The sequence below is a fragment of the Chaetodon auriga genome, chromosome 5, assembly GCF_051107435.1.
Source record: "Chaetodon auriga isolate fChaAug3 chromosome 5, fChaAug3.hap1, whole genome shotgun sequence".
NCBI classification, from domain to species: Eukaryota; Metazoa; Chordata; class Actinopteri; order Chaetodontiformes; family Chaetodontidae; genus Chaetodon; species Chaetodon auriga.
In genome coordinates, this window is record NC_135078.1 from 9,523,916 (window position 1) to 9,543,111 (window position 19,196).

The window sequence follows — 19,196 nt, forward strand, 5'->3', positions numbered from 1 at the left end:
TTCAGCCGTTAGCTGCTGTGGAGAGATGAACCTGACCTGGATATAACTCTGATTTTACGTTGATGTCCTGTTGTTTTAAACGTTAGCTCTGCTTCCTTCCCTCCTGCACACATGCATGTTCCGACACCCAAAGCAGCAATGAACCAAGACCAAAAAAGCTGATATAATTTATCTGGAAATGTAGGCTTCAATATATAAATAGAATTGCACTTGGAAAATTATTTGAATTTTGCTTAAATCAAATGGAATTCATTACTGCTATAGCTACTATGGTGATTACAGTAACACCTCCATTAAACCGGCCATACAGTAAGACATATTTATGCATACATTTCTGTTAAAAGCACCCAAGTGAACTCAGCTGTCATTAGCATCAGACTTTCTCACTGCTCGTTCACCCACAGACATGATGCTCAACATTAGCACCATTTCCAAACATCTGCTGGAGAAGTCAGAAGCGATCTGCTGCCTCCTCTGCCGGAGCCTCGTTGGAAATGTGACATGATTGCATACAAACACCTCCAGCCAAAGTTTCCCTCTGCCTTCATTAAAGCGCGACACAGAGCGCTGCTGGCAAGGTGACTCGACCCGGCTCCGCCACGGCTCCACCCCCACCGGGCCGGCACGGGCTCACAAGGCCCCCACGCGATTGGCTCAGAGGGCCTTCCGTCAGCCGCCGCGCCGGGTCAATATGGGTTCAGACGCGGAGCAGAAGCGACCGCGGCTGCCTGCCTGCATCTGCTGCTCGTAGAAGGCCTGCCGTGAGCTGACAGTCAGTATGTTGGAGGTTTATCATTAGCAGGCTCCAGACGGCCCGCCGACCCCTCCGGCCAGACAGGTGATCTCACTCGGCCGTCTGACTCAACATATGCCCCCGTGGAGCTCCAACACACATATTGTGCCATCATTATTTCATACCTAGCAGGAGCATCTCTGAGCGCAGCCCAGGTTTAGGTGCAAAAGCAGGTTGCTGCGCAAACAGTTATTTATATTTCTGTGTCGCAATAGGTGAGAGAGAGAAATAAAGGGCAAAAATGGCATCTGCAGCGTTCTGCATGTGACGGCCATCTGTTCATGTAAGAGCACATTCAGACAGTAGCACAACATTCAAGTACTTCCAAGGAAATGATTTTTAGTTTAAAACTGGATGTTTTTTGTGTTCTTTTCTCGTGGAAGAAGTAAGCAGACCATTGACCCGCTGGCTTTGCTCCACAGTTGCTCTCTGACCTGCTTATCAAAGATGACCTTCTTCTGTGTCACATGACTTCTGAGGTTGCTTTTTACTTCTTCCAATGGCCAAATCAAAAGCTGCTCAAGCGGCATTTGTCTTTCAGCATTAACACTGTGTATAAATACACTGAGAGGATTCATTTTCTCCTGCACATTACATTTTTCTCTTTTTAATTAGTGAATAGACTGATGATAGCGCTGTGGGCTCTTTTTGATTGTCCTGATTCCAGCTGATGCTTTTTGACAGGACACCTGATTTTCTATAAAAACCTTTCTGTCATTTAACATAAGAATTCAAACTTCTCAGATGTTAAATTTTGCATAACAAAGGCAAAATTTTGATAAGAACTGTCTGATCATAGAAAAGTACAGATATGACCACATGTTTGATGACATGCTTTGATGTTATGTACATTTTGGTCACTCCCAGTACTCAGCGCTATTGTTGGGTAGTTAAATCTCTCACGGTGCGTCGTACTTTACGGTCTGATGACATGTTTTGTATGTAAAATCTTAATCTGACAAGTTCTAGATGGATTCGATGGGGAAAGTTTGTCATTTCTACATGATTTCATCCCTTAATTGTAGTCGAGCAGTGATACCCAAGAATTACATTCACTTCAACACTGCATTTACTTCAGTAAACGCACTTGGTTACCAAAGTCTGTTTTCTAGTTGGGTTTAAAGCTTGTGGAGAGACAAATGTTATTACTCATGGTTCACTATGATCACAGTCTTACTGCAGTGCACACCACTGCCCAAGTCCTGCTTGTAATATGATTGGATTTATATTACATATACATCCGTGAGTTTCTGCTTCCTTGCTGCTCTCTTGAATAACTGTACACCATCATTGACATACAGTCTAATCATCTTACAGGAGTCCTAAATCTTTATCAGCATATATAGTATATTGGGCTTTAAAATTCACAGGGAGCTCACAGAAAAGAGCATCAACATAAAGCTCTGAAATCCCGAACCGTCAAGCTCTTCTAATCCCCCCACCTGCATTTTCCACAGCCGTCACTGAACAGCAGCCCTCCATATCGCCTGAGAAGGGGATTTAGTTGTAATGCTCTCAGAAATACAATGCATAAAATCAAGTGTCAACTCTAACAAGCTGTTCTTAGGGCGGATGGGCTGCCCTCTGGATCCGACGGGGTCGGCGCTCAGGCTTTGAAAGGTTAGCGGCCGTACAGAGTTGCAGCATTTGATCCCACAGTTACCCAAATTTCAGAGACAACTGTGCAAATCGGGATAACCTGGGAAGCCAGACGGGCTTTCGGGGGGCAACAGCTGCTTAAGTCTGTTCCTGCCTGCCAGAGAAACTTTATCAGGGGAAGTGGAGGTTGAAATTTTATGGCAGCTAAGCCCCCTCCATCAAATTGCGAAAACAGAACCTTGTGGCACAGCTCAGGATGGATTTAGGAGTTTGCTCTGTGTTTTCTTGGCTGCGAGTGTTAATATAAAAATAGAAGAATGCAAAGACCTTCGGATGCTGCTGTCCTCATGCGCCACTTTTATTCCAATCAGCATGTTAGACTTGGGATCAGCTGATATAATAGGAACTATTTCTTCTCAAAATTGCAAAAAATCTTGTTTAAACCCAAAAATTGATGCCTAACGAGTGAGAGGATGTCAATTTCATCAACTCCAGTCCTAAAAATTTGCTTGAAAATGAATTTCTGTCCTTGTATTCGTGTTTCTCTTTTGTATCATATTTGTGAATTTCCTTCTTGCTGAAATGCAGAATATTTGCAGCATGTAAGCCTCTTTAAATAGACAACATCTTTTGGGTAATTCGGCTGCTTTATTCTCATTTCAGATGTCTTTTCATCTCCAAACTATTTTGTTTGTTCAAGTATGGCAGTGTGTTGCTATGCACTGAGCCCGTTTACATACCACATGATGTATAAGCTTGAATGGCAGCGTGGTATATGAGCAGGCTCCACTGTGAGATCACGGCTCTTCATTAAAGAACAAATTTGTCACAGATAGTGTTTGCAGACTGGGAAAAAAAAATCCTTATTACTGACATTGAAAGTTTGTTCTAATTTTAAGCTTGACTGAGTAACTTTTCGAGGATGCACGAGTCCTTTTTACCTTCTCTTAGGTTTTTTTTATGTGCAGTTCTTTTTTGCCGACTGTTCACTCACTTTATGGCTTTTGTTTCAGAGGATTTTTGTTTGTCCCTGCTGTGTGAATGCACTCATCAAGTGTGCCTTAGATACTCTTTGTCTATTCTGGGCCTTCTCCCACATTTTCCTGCTCTGACAGAACAACCAGAGAGAGAAAGAGAGAAAGATCAGGATTTCATTTCCCAAACTCAAAGAGGAAAACGCTCACACTCGCTGATCTACTGATAAATCTAAGGAATGAGTGCAGTGATGAAGATAATGTGTACATGCTGATGGTCTCCTCTGAACTTCAGATCTGATTAGTCTCTGTGTGAAGGCTCTGCTGGTTCAGAAACAGATTTGGAAACAGTGAGGTTGTGGGTTTAAATCCTGTGTTTAAATACGTGATTTGATGCTTTTGTTTGCATTAAAATACAATTCACACACAATGTGTTTCCAGATTAATTACAGACATCTCTTGATTTATTTACTTCAGCATTTTGATATGGATTTATTTCATTCAGGGTTTATTTATCGATTTATTTCTCCATTAATTTGTTTAAATATTGATATTTGAATCGTGTAGGAGTTCATCTTTTACAAGAAAAAAAGAGAGATGAACGTACATTACTACATTAGTCTGGCCAGCAAGATGCAAAGGCAGTAATGAAATGGTGGATTTGAAACTGAAAAACAAGGACAGGATATGAGCTGTCTGGGCGGAGGTGCAGCATCAGACTTCAGTCTAGAAAGGCCAGCTTTCTCGAAGAACAAGCGTTTTCTGCAGCTGGCTGTGTTTGCTGCTAATCACGAGCACATCTGTAAACGGAGCAGATAAGCAGATATTTTGATAAAGCAGTTTATGAAACTGTGTGGATTTTGAACACTTGGTCTGTGACGTCTGCAGTTGCTGGTTTTGCTGTTCTAAAAGCTCTGTGAACTGGTCAGCTGAGCAGTAATCAGCTTATGGTGATGATTCAGTTAGTGTGGAGCCATAGTGTCTGTGGATCAGGATGACACATGGAGGATGTGTTTAGTCCCGTTTCTACAGAACCAGCAGTTAAAGCTTAGGAAACCTTGAGTGCACACTGAGTCACTGGTTTTACTGGGTTTCTTTTTGGTTTTATGCAGCTGAGTGACATTTGTAATCAAGACTTCAGTAAACTAACAGACAGTGAACAACATGTTTCTTCATTTCTTTACTGCTCATCCAGACAGCTAGTACAGAGTCCACACACGTGTCTGCAGTCAGGCTGCAAATAACAATGTTTTCATTAGCTTTGATATGTTTGTCATTTCTCTGATTCATTGATTGTTTAGTCAGAAAATAAGCTGAGGTGGCTGCGACAAGTTTCCAGAAAAACTGCTGATTTTGTTTGAACAAGTTAAACATTTTGTCTCTCATCTTCAAACTTCAACAAGTCTGTATTAATATTAAGATGTGTGATAGAGAAACGGTAGAAGCCCTTGAACAAATAAACCAAAAGTTTATCGTGTGTATTTCATATATTACTTAAAACAGTTAATTGTTCGTCACAATTTTGGTTTTGTTAATTGTATCCACTCGGTGTGCCTGTGGTGACCACTTGAGAAACATGAGGGGGAAACTACTGTTTGATTTATTTTCATGTATTGATATATTTGGTCTGATTGAAAGTCAACTCATGAAGCTGCAACATTAAAATGCTTCTTGCATCTTAATGCATCAAGAACTACTTACAGTATTTACAGCACTCTTAAAGGCAATGTCTACTCATGAGAATTTCACTTTGATATTTTTAAGCACACTTTAAAACAGGAACTTGGAACAGAGTATTTTTATAGTGCAGTACTGCTGCATTGAAATACTTTTTCCCCTATATGAGAAATGTGAAGTTAAACTAGTTGGCTTTAAGCAATAACATGTCTGAATACTTCAAGAACTTAACTGGGATCAGTTTTTTTTTCACAACTTTATAGTTGCCTGGCTTTTAATCATATGTGAAACTGATTGAGCACTTTGTTTTGTATTTCTCCCAAGTTTACTGAGAAATTGTCTTTAGTAGAAAGACGTGTTTGTGTTCAGTGACGGAAGGTACGGAAAAAAAAAGGATAATTTTGGAGGAGAAACTCAGGCAGGTCTGCTCATTGTCAGAGCAGAAGTCATGCTTTCCAGTCTGTGTCCACACATGACAATATTTTACAACCCAACTGGGTGTCTGGGCTACACAAGAGAAACTTTAGACCTTTAGTGGCAGAAATGAGGTGAAACTTGTAAAAGTTTAGCCAAGGAAGGAGAGGCACCGCTCTGACATCCAAAGCTCAAACAAGGAGGCATCACTTTCCCTCTCTCACTTCCAGCATAGAGGAGGGGTTATTGCATGTATACACACACTGACCCACACACACATGCGCACACATACACACCTCAGCTGGCATCTTGTCACAGCATGCAAACGTGGATAAAGCAGAAGGTGTACAAGTGCATATTTTTACTAAATGCAAAACCTCATTTTTGGGGCGGTGAAGACCTTGGAGGGATTCAGTGTGTGTGTGTGTGTGTGTGTGTGTGTGTGTGTGTGTGTGCGTGGTGCCTCCGGTGACTGACTTCACAGGGGGAGAGGCTGCACACTGTCCATTCCTCTGTCCACACACACTCTGTATAATCACGTTCCCTGTCGGGCCCTATAAATCTGCAAGGGCCCAATTAAAGATCGCCTTTAGCATGTCCACCCCTACCAGCACACACGCGTGTTAAAAAGAGAGAAAAAACCAGCACACTGTTTGCTTTTCATTGACTGTATATTTGACACAATAGACTGCAGTGTGAACACAGTGCCAGGAACTGTCTGACTGCAAATAAAAACAGTGTAAAACTCGTAAAAAGCTCAGCAAAATAGATGTTTTTGGTATTTTGGTTGCAACTCACACACATATGTGCAGCTTGTGTGACCTGAACCTGGACGTGAGTATGAAAAAGGCAGCAAGAAAGACAAAAACTGTACAATTTAAAGATAATAAAATGATAAATTACAATTATTGCACCTTAAATGAGCTGTTAATAATGTACTAAGCTGAAGGTAGACATGCAAATCAAATTAAATCCAAAATTTGAAAGACATGTTGACAAAAATGAAATGGAGATACATCAGCAATTGTGGTGATCTACTTTTTTTAAAGCTTACGTTGCATCTTAAAGTGATGAAGCTGAAGAGAACAAATGCCTTAAAACAGAAAAATGTCAGCACTTTATGTTCTTATGGTGTTTAACTGACATTAACACAACCTCATTTAACAAGTGCAGAAATACAAAAATACTTTTTTTTTCCATCAAAGACATCAATTTACAAGAAGGCACAAAGAAATCCAACAATTCTCTTTTTTTTTTCCAACAACAACAGATTTTAAAAATGATGACCACGGTGTGTGACGATGTCTGAGGACGCAGAGAGGACGTGTGGCGTGCTTTTAGCAGGGCGACTCGTGTTGTGACGGCTATGTAAATATCTCATTAGTTTGGGTTAACAGCATTCCTGTGCTCTTGGTTTGGACATAAAAAAAGACAAGTTCGAAGTGCTAAAATTTCCTCGTTCACCATCCGACCAGAAAGAGGCTGATGAGCCTATTAAATGTCGGCCTGCAAAATTATGCAAGAGGCTAAAAGTGTTTAAATCGGACATAAATACCAGCACACCCCGAGGATTAGATTTGGAATTATTTATGTCCCTCTGATCGGGACGCAGAGGAAACAAAGGAATAATTAGACTGGCGTGCTGCGCGCCGGCCGTCTTGCGCGCTCTCGTGCCCACCGAATGTGAGCCGCTCACCCATTCCCCCTCGAACTTGATGGTTGTTGAACTTATTTTTAGTGTCATTTGATAAGCTTCCCTGCTTGCACAGAGACATCCCACTGACCCAGCCACTGGTCATTGTCTATACCGCTTCCCGTCAAAGCCGGCGCGCTTTGTCAGGTTTCGACTCGAATATCCATTTTGCATCTGAAGTACGGTATCCGAAGTGACTGGATCATTCGAGCCTTTTTCTTCAGCTGCTGCCCCCTTTCCTCCCCCACAGTGTTTCTGCTCACACTAACATCATTTGGGATTGGCATCATGACAGCGCGCTTGAGAAATCCACCCTATATATAAATATACATCCCCTGCTTTTTGGGCTGAGGGAGTTGGGGGTGGAGGGGGGACATAATTTCTGGAAATGAACAATACTTATCCGTCCATCGCATCCGTTGCTTTGGGTTTGCGTTTTGGACGTGGCGCATCGTCACCGTGGCGTGGTGTCCTCTTTTTTTCCTGTGAATAACGCAGTAATAGGTCATTCAATGTCAAAAGGCATAAAAAAGAGACAGCCAAGTCTTCACAGGCTGCTGCTTGCTGTTGCCTTTAATTATTTTAATTAAACTTTGATATTCTGGTGCTGAGAGAACTAGTGAGTTGTGACGCGGCCGGGAGCCCTCGGAGGATTGAGACGGTGGGCAGAGGAGTGTCGAGGCAGCTGTATCTATATCTTAAAAGTCTAAAGTGATAGGCCTGTTTATGGGCTGTGATGTGCTACGCCTTGCTGAGCAGAGAGCAGACTGTGCTGAAAACAGGGGCAAAAAACACCAAGCGCCATGTCAAGGTCTTAAAGGCATCAATCCCTCAAACCTAGCTGGAGATCACCCTGGTCAGGAGGCTGTCCTGCGGTCGAATAACGCTCTATTAATTTCCTTGTCCCGAGTGCATAATGAAAGGAAGGTGTCTTTAAAAAAATAAATAAATAAAGGCAAAGTCTTGGTGCCTTCCAATACCTTGGGGCATCCTGTCTACAATTTGTCATGCGTGTGCACTTCTCAGTGTTAAAATGACAAGATCAGCCAGTCAAAGGGCAGCCGCCAGGCACGCAGCGCTGCTGAAGTTGGAGAGGATTCGTGATGAGACATTGCCAAAAGGCAACGGACTTCTGCACTTGTGAGGCCCACTGGGATTATTCCGACTTCTACGCCAAAGGCAAACAGCCCCTTTCCTCCATGTTTTTTTTTTTTTTTTTTTTAAAGATAGCTTCTGTCTGTGTCCATGAAATTAGGTTTTCCACAGAAGGCACAATATGGTCAGAATATGTTAAGCCTTTGGTGCGCACAAAAAGCTAAGCAACTCTGAGTGCTAGGTTCCGGGGCGCCCGCTGCTTTTGCTCGACTTCTTCTTTTGCAATTAAAAAAAAAAATAAAATATTTGGTAATAGAAAAAGGCAGTAAATAACTTAATGAATAAGAGCTAATATTAACATTTCACCCTGTGTGCGTCCAAGGTCTAAGGGCAGAGAACCAGGAGGGAAACTTGTGCACAGAGTAGAGCGGAGTGAACAGATAGTGGTTTTAGCTGCAGGATTACAGATCTTCAAAAAAACAAAAAAAAAACAAAAAAAAACAACCAACCAAAAAAACAAAACCAAACAAAAAAAACCTGAAATTCTTCTCTTGTCCACAACGATCAGCACATGCTGTTTTTCACACAGTCGTCCTTCTCGTCTACTGATGCTGCACACGGTTGAAATTAATACACCGACCCTGAAAGACACACACACACACACACACACACACACACACACAGATTATTACAACTTTCATAAATAACAACCACCTCATACTTTTTTGCAGTATTGTAATTAAGACCTTTTTTAGATATTTGCCAATACTTCTAATTAACATTTCTAATTATGTCCTTATCATAGAATTTAAAGAAAAAATAGTCACCATGATTTGATAATTGACTCCTTGATTACAGACATTTCAACTGAAATTGTAAAAATAAAACTGTGTCTGTAATAATAAAGACAACATAAAGGTAAAAGTAAAAGATTATGCATCTGTGTCAATTATGTCTCCTGATACAAGGAAACACGTAAAAACAAAGAAAAAAAAACAAAGACTGTAATATTCAATAAACAGTGGAATAATAATAAGAGGTCATACAGAAATAACATATATAAAACATACAGAGAACACAGATCAATTCATGACAGCATTATTTCAACACAAATAAAGTCACTCAGCAGTCCAGTCAGCAGAAAACTGATCTCGATACAATCGGATCAAAGCATCGACCGCTGAACCAGCAGCAGACATTACTGTTCTCTCACCACCTTTCTGACAATACTGACCAAAAAAAGACATCTCACTTTAGCTTCCCTGTGCGTGCTCTCACCCAACATGTGTATTTCTGTGTGTGTGTGTGTGTGTGTGTGTGTCCAGGCAGCTGTCTGAGCCTCTCAGTGCAGCAGCAGCAGTCTGTTCACCAACAGTAGGCCGACTGGCACCAAGAGGGAGCTCTCGCACAGCGAATCCCCAGCAGCCAGCAGGCCTCCAACCTCACGCTCACACACAGCCCTGACTCTCTGTAGCTCTGTCACTGTGTTTGCAGCGTGTGCTCACTGTAACCTCGTTCCGACATCCTAAAGGTAGTTATCTGTGCTTTGTTCACTGGTCCTTGTTGGGAAATGTGTCCTCTGCATCCTTTGACTACTTCCATAAATATGTATTGAGCAGCATCAGCACCCTGCTCAAACAGCAACAGCAGCAGTATTCCTACAGGATGGGTTCCATAGAAAATAGAAAAAAAAATCTCACTTGCAGCGAAGGTGAAGGTAACTTTTTTCTGCTGCTCAAAGAGCTGGAAAAAAAAAAGACTGGCACAGCACAACGTTTCTGCCGTGCCAGACATCACTGAAAACTTCTTACTGCGACAGCTTCTTGGTTAGAAAGTAGCTCCTAAAAAGTTTAACATCAGTGATGAGATGGTGTTTTCTTGTAATTTGGGTGAACTGACCCTTTCATATGAAACATGAATGTCCTGGAGAGGAAAGTGAAAGAAAGCCACCAAATCATGGGCAAAAACTCCAAAGTAAGAAGCCTCCACTCAGCTTTGAGATCAGGACCTTCTGGCTGTCAGTGTGAACCTGTCAGATGCCGTGCAGGCTAAAGGATTAAACACTCCAGGTGAACAGAGCCACAGTTCTGCTGGAGACCCACGTTTTCTTGGCCACACGTAACTAAGAATTTCTACCCGGTTGTCAGTGCACATGTGCGTGACAGAGACTTGAGACAGAGAAAGTATGACAATATCACCGTGAGCCAGCATGAGAGAAAAGATCAGGATTCTAGCATCCAGAATAACACAATCCAAAGATGGCTTCCACACAAAAACTGTGACCTCACACCACAGAGACCGTCCTTTACGAGATCCTTCTGCAGGACCACGCTCATCTGCAGAGGGAGAGTCATAATAGAGCGGCTGCTTTGTCAAAGAAAGTGACAATTATCACTCGACTGGAAACGTCTTTCATTGATCACAGTCCGTGTTGCATTGGTGTTGACGGGAAAAAAAAGGAAATTTGGACTTCAATTTTGGTTTCAGTTTCAGAGGTGTGACCGGAAAACGTGTGACTGCAAAGTTCTGAATTAGCACCGAATTTGATATGAAAAGACCTGATTCATGGGCTGAACTGAGGCTGCATTAAAACGTGCACACATGGTCCCTTTCTTTCTCCATTTGAGAAAAACCAAGGCACATTCTCGCACACGCAAGCCTGACACAGTCCAGGTGGCTGCTTCCCATTGAGGTATTATGGACAGAAATGACCGAGACGTTTGCTCCTGAGCTGCAGGGTGAAGGCAGGCGTCGGCAGCCAGCTCCTCTGGTGTGGGAGCTCTTACAGTATCTGCACTACAGTCTGGCTCCGGAGCAGAAGTGTGCACGGACCGACTGTGACGAGGGCTTTAGACAAGCTGCAGAATCCTCCATTTCTCATTATTTGGCAGGGCTGGTGGGTGTTTGGTGGAGGGGTGGGGGCTTCACTCCATCTCTGCATGGTAAGCCCCTCGACGTGTACCCTCTACAACTAATCTCACACAGTCAACAAATAAGGCACATCAGATGCTGTTTTGGCCGCGGCCATCAGAGCGGCTAAGTTCAGTGGATTTTACGGGTTTTACGGCGCGGGGGCTCGGTGAGGGAAGAAGTGCTCTCTGCGGCGGCAGAATGGCAGGCGAAGCAGGGGGATCTGGTGCGAGGGTGAAGCAGGTGCAGCACAATACGGTCAAACCCATTCCAGCTCCCCTGTTCCCGGATGAGCGGGGCCTGACTTGGCAGGGAGCGCCGCCTTGTAACTGGGCCATGTTGGAGAGATGGAGGCCCACCTGTGCCACCCGGAGCGGCAGAACAATAGTCTGAATATGTCAGCATGAAATGTCAGTGAAATCTCATCAGACGGACGGGAGCGTGACTGCAGATAGACGGGTGGATGAGTCAGGTGGGGAGATGGAGAGGTGAAGAGACAAGAGGAGGGGGTGAGGCGGAGGGGTCAGACTGAGGCGTCGACTTCCAAATGAAGACTGTGATTAATAAGGTTCATTACAGACACTCGACTGACTTTCTACTGAAATAAATGAGAATATATTGAATGGTGATATCAAACTGAACTGATTACAACAACATCCACTGCTGACAACACCTGAGATGTCCAACACACACAAGAAGGTCGCAGATTCTAATGATTATCTTTACTGTCAAACAACCTTTTGACTTTTATTTTGACTTTTCATTATTTTCCACTCTGTAAAATGTCAGAATATAACGTAATCCCCACTGTACCTTAAAAGTGTCGCCTTCCAGTGGCTCATTTTGTCTAAATAAGAGTTCAGTATTTGATGATGAAGCTGTTAAATACTGTAGTAATGCTTGGCATTATATTTGATGAACTGCTTTAAATGATTAATCAATCTTTAAAGCCGTTCATGAATTTCCTCATCAATTCACTGGGTGCCCATTGCAACACTAATAAAAACATTTTTAGAAAGAACAAAGAGCTAAAGTGCTGCCAAGAATGACAGGATTCTTGCACAGTTTATTCCAAATTCTGTTGCCTTGTGTAGTCAATAATCTCAGCATCTGAAATAATCCCTCCCAATCCCAGCCTCAACTCTCCATGTTGAATACTTCACTATCTAACCCGAGTTTTAGCCACCTACACTGAAGTCTTGTTAGCGGGCCCTCGCAGCGTGTTGACAGGAGCTGCAGAGGTCCACATTTGCCCAGTCCTCAGACAACATGTTTGTCACTTGGACTGTTGGCTTGTAACTTGCGGCAGAGCTCCAAAAGTAAAGTGGAGAGAGTGTGACTGTATGTGTTTGATTCTGATTCTCATCTCTCGCAGTGTTTCGCACCCCGAGCAGCTTGAGTCCCCCAGAGCCGCAACTCTCTGAGGAGCTCGGCTGCACGAGACGGCGAGATTCAGAAAAGGCACAGCAGCAACTCGGAGCTAAGAACAAACTCATTTTATGTGCTTTGAGCTCTTAGTGTGTGTCGTAGCAAGACATTCTGCATGAACGTTGCAGGGTGGGGCTTTAAGACCTACAGCAAGATAAAGTGAACAACTTGTTACTATTTGGCTCCTTAGCTGCACTACACAGAATTTCATTTGATTATTCTACACAGCCTTTCGGGCAGTTGACAATGTCTGCCCCCGCTGTCTAATGTCCAAGAAATGGGATGTTTAAGGTCTATAGTTCCGCTTTCCCGTTTCCTGACCTGAAGGTGGGACTTTGGAAAAATCGCTTGAGTCAACAAAGCCTGGAAGGTTGTGTAAACTCTTCAAAAGATGTCATACAAGCACAAGAAAAGCTGGCTAGCTTAATGGTTTTCATAATATGCAATCACTCAGTTATCCAAGAAATGACCTCACATGAACAATGCCTCTATTATTGACATGGATACGGTTGAAGATGAAATTTGAAGCATTTGAAATGTTTGTTCTGTGCAGGAAAAGCTTTTAGTGAGCTGGACCAACTGTAGGTTGCAACAGGACACGTCGAAATGGAAAGTCAACATTAGTCATGTTCTTGAATTCGTTCATTGTAAGCAGGTTCTGAATCTGAGGGTTTTCAGTGCAGCAGGTCTGTGGTGGAGGGTGCCCAAACTGTCAGTTCACCTTAAAATCATAACATCAACACATTTATATAACTTGTAGGTCATTTGTAGTCTGGTAGGATCCAATCCAGAGCGTGAGTCAAGCGCTAGAAGTTACACCCATGTCTGTTTCTTCCTCTCCTTTTCTCTATAATTTAGAAAATAATCTTCTGTAATCTGTAAACTAAACAGAACTACAACTGAAAAATTAAGTTGCCATGTGTTTGTCTCTTCATGACGCCGGCTCAGAACCAGTTCGAAACAAGTCTCCGCAACAATTTTTGGGTGACAGATAACAGGAAATAAACACAGCTGATGGTGAGTGAGCTCCCTTCCAAATGTTTGTACTGGATTGTCGTATTAATTGATTGTATAGTTTGTCCCGTTTACAATATCAAAGACAAAAAAGACGCACGAAAGACGGCATCCATTTAGGTTACAGAACGAATCTCCCATCTGGACTGTAGTGTGAAAACACTTGCAAGCATGAGAGTTGTAATCCAGTTGCAAGATGCTTATTTTGCAGTGATAAGCTACAGGCTTTGAAAGATTTTATTACCAGAACAGAGACTTTTTTCCACATTAGAGCTTTGCGGCCTATACAGTAGCTTAGTTAATCTAGGGCTTACTTAATCCAACAGCAACAGGACGACGGCAACTCTCATCACATTATTCCAACACTAGTCTGTTGTTCTGACAAAATGTTAATGAGCTGAACAGCAAATTCACAGAGCAAAGTACTCATAGTTGTTAAGATGATCTACTTTTTACTGCATGAACTATCTACAGTATTTACTGTGGCTCCGTCTCCACCTGAGAAGGTTTGGGAAAAGTTGTGGTTTCTCATCAGGCTTCAGGGATCACAGCGAATGTTCTGGTCTGTCAGACCTGTTTGTATCAGTCTTCATTTGCATTTTTGAAAAAACCTGACTAAAATCTTTCATTGCATTCTCTAACTACTAAATAAAGTACAAATAAATATTAATTGAAATTTTATGGATGAAGCAGTGAACTCCTTTGTGTTCAACTTTGTGGAAACACACAACCAATAACAAGATCTCAAATCTAAAGATATGATGTTGGTTCTAGAAAAATCATTGTCCTGAGCTCTGTTCAACTTTAAACTAATAGCTGGGATCACTGCACTTTGAAAAATGACTCCATTTTTGAGATGGGTTGAATAAAATGAGCAACTCCCTGGAGAAAACGGGGCTAAGACTTGTACCATGTTGTTACATATCATCCCATTCCCTCTCTTCCCATACTGTGTAGCATTTCTGCTTCTCATATATCATAATAGAAGCAAAAATGCTCTAAAAGCAAAGCAAGAAAGCTTTTCTTTTCTCTTCTTTTCATTCGTACTTTTACCATTTATTGGATAGCAGAGACAGAGGTAGACAGGAAATGGGGGAGAGAGAGGGGGGTGATAAGCAACAAAGGCTGACAGTTGCAGTGGCTCTGCAGCTATGTGGCGATGCGCCACAACCTTTCAGCTACCACAGCACTGGTTCACCATTACGTTCCATTACGTTCACAAAATATAGTCCAAAACCTTTTTTTAATCTAAATGTACTCCTGCAGAACGTAGCAGCGATGGTGCTATGTTCGGGTTTTTGTCAGTGATCATTTCCATCTGGAGCTCATTCATCCTGGACTACTTGGTAATTATTGTGGTTTAACTTTAAACTCTTAGACCGAGTTCTGCTAATCCAGGGTTTAACTTAAACTGTTCTTTTTAAATCTGCCTGAATTATTTTAAAAATGATAACCCTAAACTGATCCATGCTGGTGCCATCCACCCTAAGCACAACAACTCAAAAACAAAAAAGAAAAGAAGAAAGAAGCGTGAACTGTCCCTGCCTGTCGAGCCTCAGCCACCAGACATGTGTTCTGTTTTACTCTGTGTCCTCTGCCACATATTGAACAAATTAAAAGTTCAAGTTGGAGGGAGAAGCACAGCTGCACAGGGACAGAGGAGAGAGCCAGGGTGTGAGCAATCCTCCCTCCACGAGGCTGCTGGCCCTCTTCTCACAGCCCCTCGTCCACACACACACTGCCCACACAGCGCTGCCATCTGGCCTGCTGGGAAATCAGAGCCACCTGAGACTCGGCCAAATACATGACGCTCGCTGACAACTCGGGCATTTCTTCTCATTGTAAAGAGATGAATAAAGATTATACAAGCACATAAGGTACATGGGAGGACAACATTTTAAAAAATAGTTACTCCTTTCACAACTGTGAAGTTCATCCTGGAAGAGGCTGGAAAAGAAGTGATGCCTTCAGGATGAAACTGTGTTCCCGTTCCAAATCAGGAAAGAGTTTCCATCTATGCTTAATGTCCGTGTTAAAATGCCTCCATGTTCTTATGTATACACCAGTGCACAAGGCTGTAACACAAATCAAGAAACACTTGGTGTATTGTTACCAAATACATGGCCAAAAGTATATGGACACCAATCAACAACATTACACCCATTTGTCCTAGTTGAGCATCTTCTTCTCAAACCAAAGGCATTAATCTGCTGTTATTACAGCCTCCACTCTTCCTGTTTCAGGTTTTGGAACCTGGCAGCAGAGATTTACTCTCATTCACACACAAGAGCATCAGTGAGGCCCAACACTGATGTTGGGTGATAAAGTCTGGCTAACAGTTGGCTTTCCATTTCATCCAAAAGATGTTGGATGGGGTTGAGGTCAGGGCTCTGTGCAGCCCAGTGAAGTTCCTCCACAACAAACTGGAAAAAGCATCTCTTTATGGAGCTGGCTTTGTGCACAAGCACATTGTGGTGTTGAAACAGGAAAGTGACAAACACAAACTGTGGAAACAAATTTGGAAGCAAACTATTGTCCTAAATATCATTACATGCAGCAGATTTCAGTCATTCTGACGATGCGGTTGAGAAGAAAACATGAAAAACTGCCCCAGACCAACTGCGCTCACAGATGTGCACATACTTAGGCCATAAAGGGTATCTTATGGTACCTCACTTTAGTCCCACAGAGACTCTTGACCAAATTATTTCTGATGCCCTGCACTGAATCTCAACAGCCATATTACATTCTTATTAAGCAAATACATTTTTAGACAGAAGTTCTGGATAATCATGCATCCTTTTTATGCCTTGACTCATGTAAGTACCAATGTAAAAGTAAAAAAGCCCTTAGTTTTCCCACTGCAGAGCTTGAATGAGGATAATCTGCCTTTAAGAGTACTCTAAAGTCAGACTTTCATAGTAAGCCTTTAGCAATGTTGCAAAGGGGACACGGTCACAATAAATCAAAGCACTAAATGGGATAATTTACACAAAGTATAACATTAAGCTATGAACATCACATTAAAGCAGCATCCCTGGTTCCAATCCAGGCAGAGACCACAGGTGGTATCAGTTAACTCAAGCTATATCTATCAACTAACAGGTAAACAAGACTGACAGACCCAGTGTCCAGTGACACCTTTGAGTTCTTCAGTTTAAATTGGTGCTGCAGACACAATTAGTTAGTGTGATGCACGGCACCACACGTGTTTTAAAATTTGCCTAAACTTAAGCGAACAATTGACTTACAATTTAAGTCATTTTTAATGATGGGTGGAGCCTAATTAAGTGGTCACTGAGTTCAGCTGTGCACTGTGGCTGCCTTTTCATGCACCATGCGATGATAGATCATTGTGTACTACAAATTCATAATGTGATTCAGACACAGCAGTAACCCTCATTCTGAGTGAGAAGCAATAATAAAGATTTACCACCAAATCTTGTGATGATATAAAAAATCCAACCTCTGGCACCATTCAGTATTTATGTACATATTCAGCTTTTAAAACAGCAACACTGCCTCCAATAGTTTGAGTGTGCATTAAGCGGTGGTTGATTGGCAATCGGGCTCTGATGGCTACTTGACTGACCCAGGGAGCAGAGAGGAAGTGAGCGACAGCTTGCAGTAAAAAGTTATGCTAGCAGGCAGCAGCATATGGTCTGCAGACTGTCAGAGCATCGCTGGCTCCCATTTCCTGCAGACAGGAGAATATCTTACTGAATGGAGAAAAAATAAACTGATGGTGAAGAAAAAGGTCAGGGTCTTTGCTCCAAACCATCATGCTAGGTTTACACTGCCATTTGGAAACAATACTGATCAGACTTCAGTCCGTGTAACTTTGTTGCAACTTCTCTTCTGGTTTGTTCCTATCAGTCTAAACTGTAGGCTCAGATAGTTGAAGTTTTTTGTTTTTAATTTGTAAACTGATCTGCCTAACAGCATTAGCTGAAAGCCTAAAACCTAAACCTAGAAATATCTGATCTGACTGTCCAGTGTGTATCCTAGGTGCAGCAAGAGCAGGTTGCCAGAGAGGGATAAATCTGTTAGCCATATGGTCAAACCATGGCAGCATCTTATTGGTGACAGCAAGTTGTTGACTGTTGCACAATGGGAGTTAAGGAGGATCAGGATACTCACTTGACTTCTGAACAGTCTTAAAACACCTCCTAAACATACTTTCACGATGCTCTTAATAGTTTTACAAACTACTATGGGCACACCAAAAACTGCAGGTACGCATCAACTGCACATTTTGCCCCTTTTCCACCAACATGGAACAGGTTCTGTTCCAGTTAGAGCACCTAAATTTGAGCCATTTGGAGCATTTCAACCAAAAATAAACTGGTTTGGGACATGAAAATTTGGTTCTCAGCTGGGGCCAAAAAAATAGGTTTTTGTTGACTCTAAGTGTAAACTGCGATGACATCAGTGAGCGTCTTGCATTCTACACGTTGGAAAGAGAGGATGGTGTGGATGCTTATTCTTTTGGATAAGAATAAATATGTGTTATTACAGAAACTTACGTTTGCATGTAATCAGTGTGATCTGCGATCCTGCTCTTAGTGTTTAGTTCTCTTGTGCGTTGTGCCCTCAGTTGATGATGCATTCTTGACTTCAGTGGTTCTGCTTAAAACTGGCAGAAACGCTGGCTGGTTTGCTAAACAGCAGCAAGGTTCCAACAATCCTGAGCAGAGCCAGTGAAGAACCTGAGCTGATCGAGTGCAAAAAGGGGTATCAGAGATGAATTCCACTTCTGTGGGGAAGTTCACTTTCGGTTTGTTACTTAAAGGTCACATTCAGTTATATAAAAACATCTTGGAGCTTTTAGGGCTTCAGAATGTTGCTCAAAGGCACTTCAGCTGAGGTCCCTGCTCGCTAACATGGCGGTTCATATCTTCCAACTGAAAGCCTACAAGGCCACTCTGCTTCAATGCCTGTCAACCTGTACCTGTTATCTCATGCTCTCAGTCATTGTGCATAATACTGTCAGCAAAACGTCTAAAATGAAACCGCCCTTGACTCGGTATCAGCTGTCTTTTGTTGCAGGGATAAGTGGTTTCTCCTGAAGCTTGAACATGGCGACTGCATTACTGTAGGTGCAGCTGTTTCCTGCCGGGGCCTCCTGCTTGCTTCCACGCTCCCCCCTCTCTGGTTTTGTCAGAGTAAGTGCACATCATTGGCAGCTAAAAGCTCTGGGCACCGTCCCTCTGGTTGTTCCAGAGAAATGCCAATCGTTTTGGCGTCGACGGGGCTCTCACAGACGGCGCAGGAAGGCACAGATGGCACTAATGGACGAGCAGAATCCAACCGAGGGACCGGGACAGAGCCACACCGGAGCGCCGTCCAAATAACTGTAGTGTGAATGTACTGTATGGCCAACGTGCCGCTCTGCTCTAGCGGGGACGATGCCACGGCAATGCGGCATAAAGAATTTAAAATGATAAAATAATCATAAGAGAGGGAGATCGTGGGAGGATCGACATGGAGAGGTGCCAGGAGGATCAGACAGAGGAGAGATTGTTCTTGGGCTTGTGCTGAAGTGAGTTAGACAGGCCTCGTCCAAGTCAACCCACTCCAGCCAGACAACTGGGTTTAC

At 42.6% G+C, this 19,196-nt stretch overlaps 1 protein-coding gene across 1 annotated transcript in view; it reads right to left on the reverse strand.

Annotated features, from left to right (window-relative positions):
• Positions 1-8,781: 8,781 nt before the first annotated feature.
• The window catches only part of antxr2a (ANTXR cell adhesion molecule 2a), a 73,942-nt gene continuing 63,527 nt past the window's right edge, over positions 8,782-19,196 (reverse strand). The window contains exon 17 of the mRNA XM_076731636.1: positions 8,782-8,886. Coding sequence (XP_076587751.1) covers positions 8,848-8,886 — 39 coding nt within the window. The 3' untranslated portion in view covers positions 8,782-8,847. The remainder of the gene's footprint in view (positions 8,887-19,196) is intronic.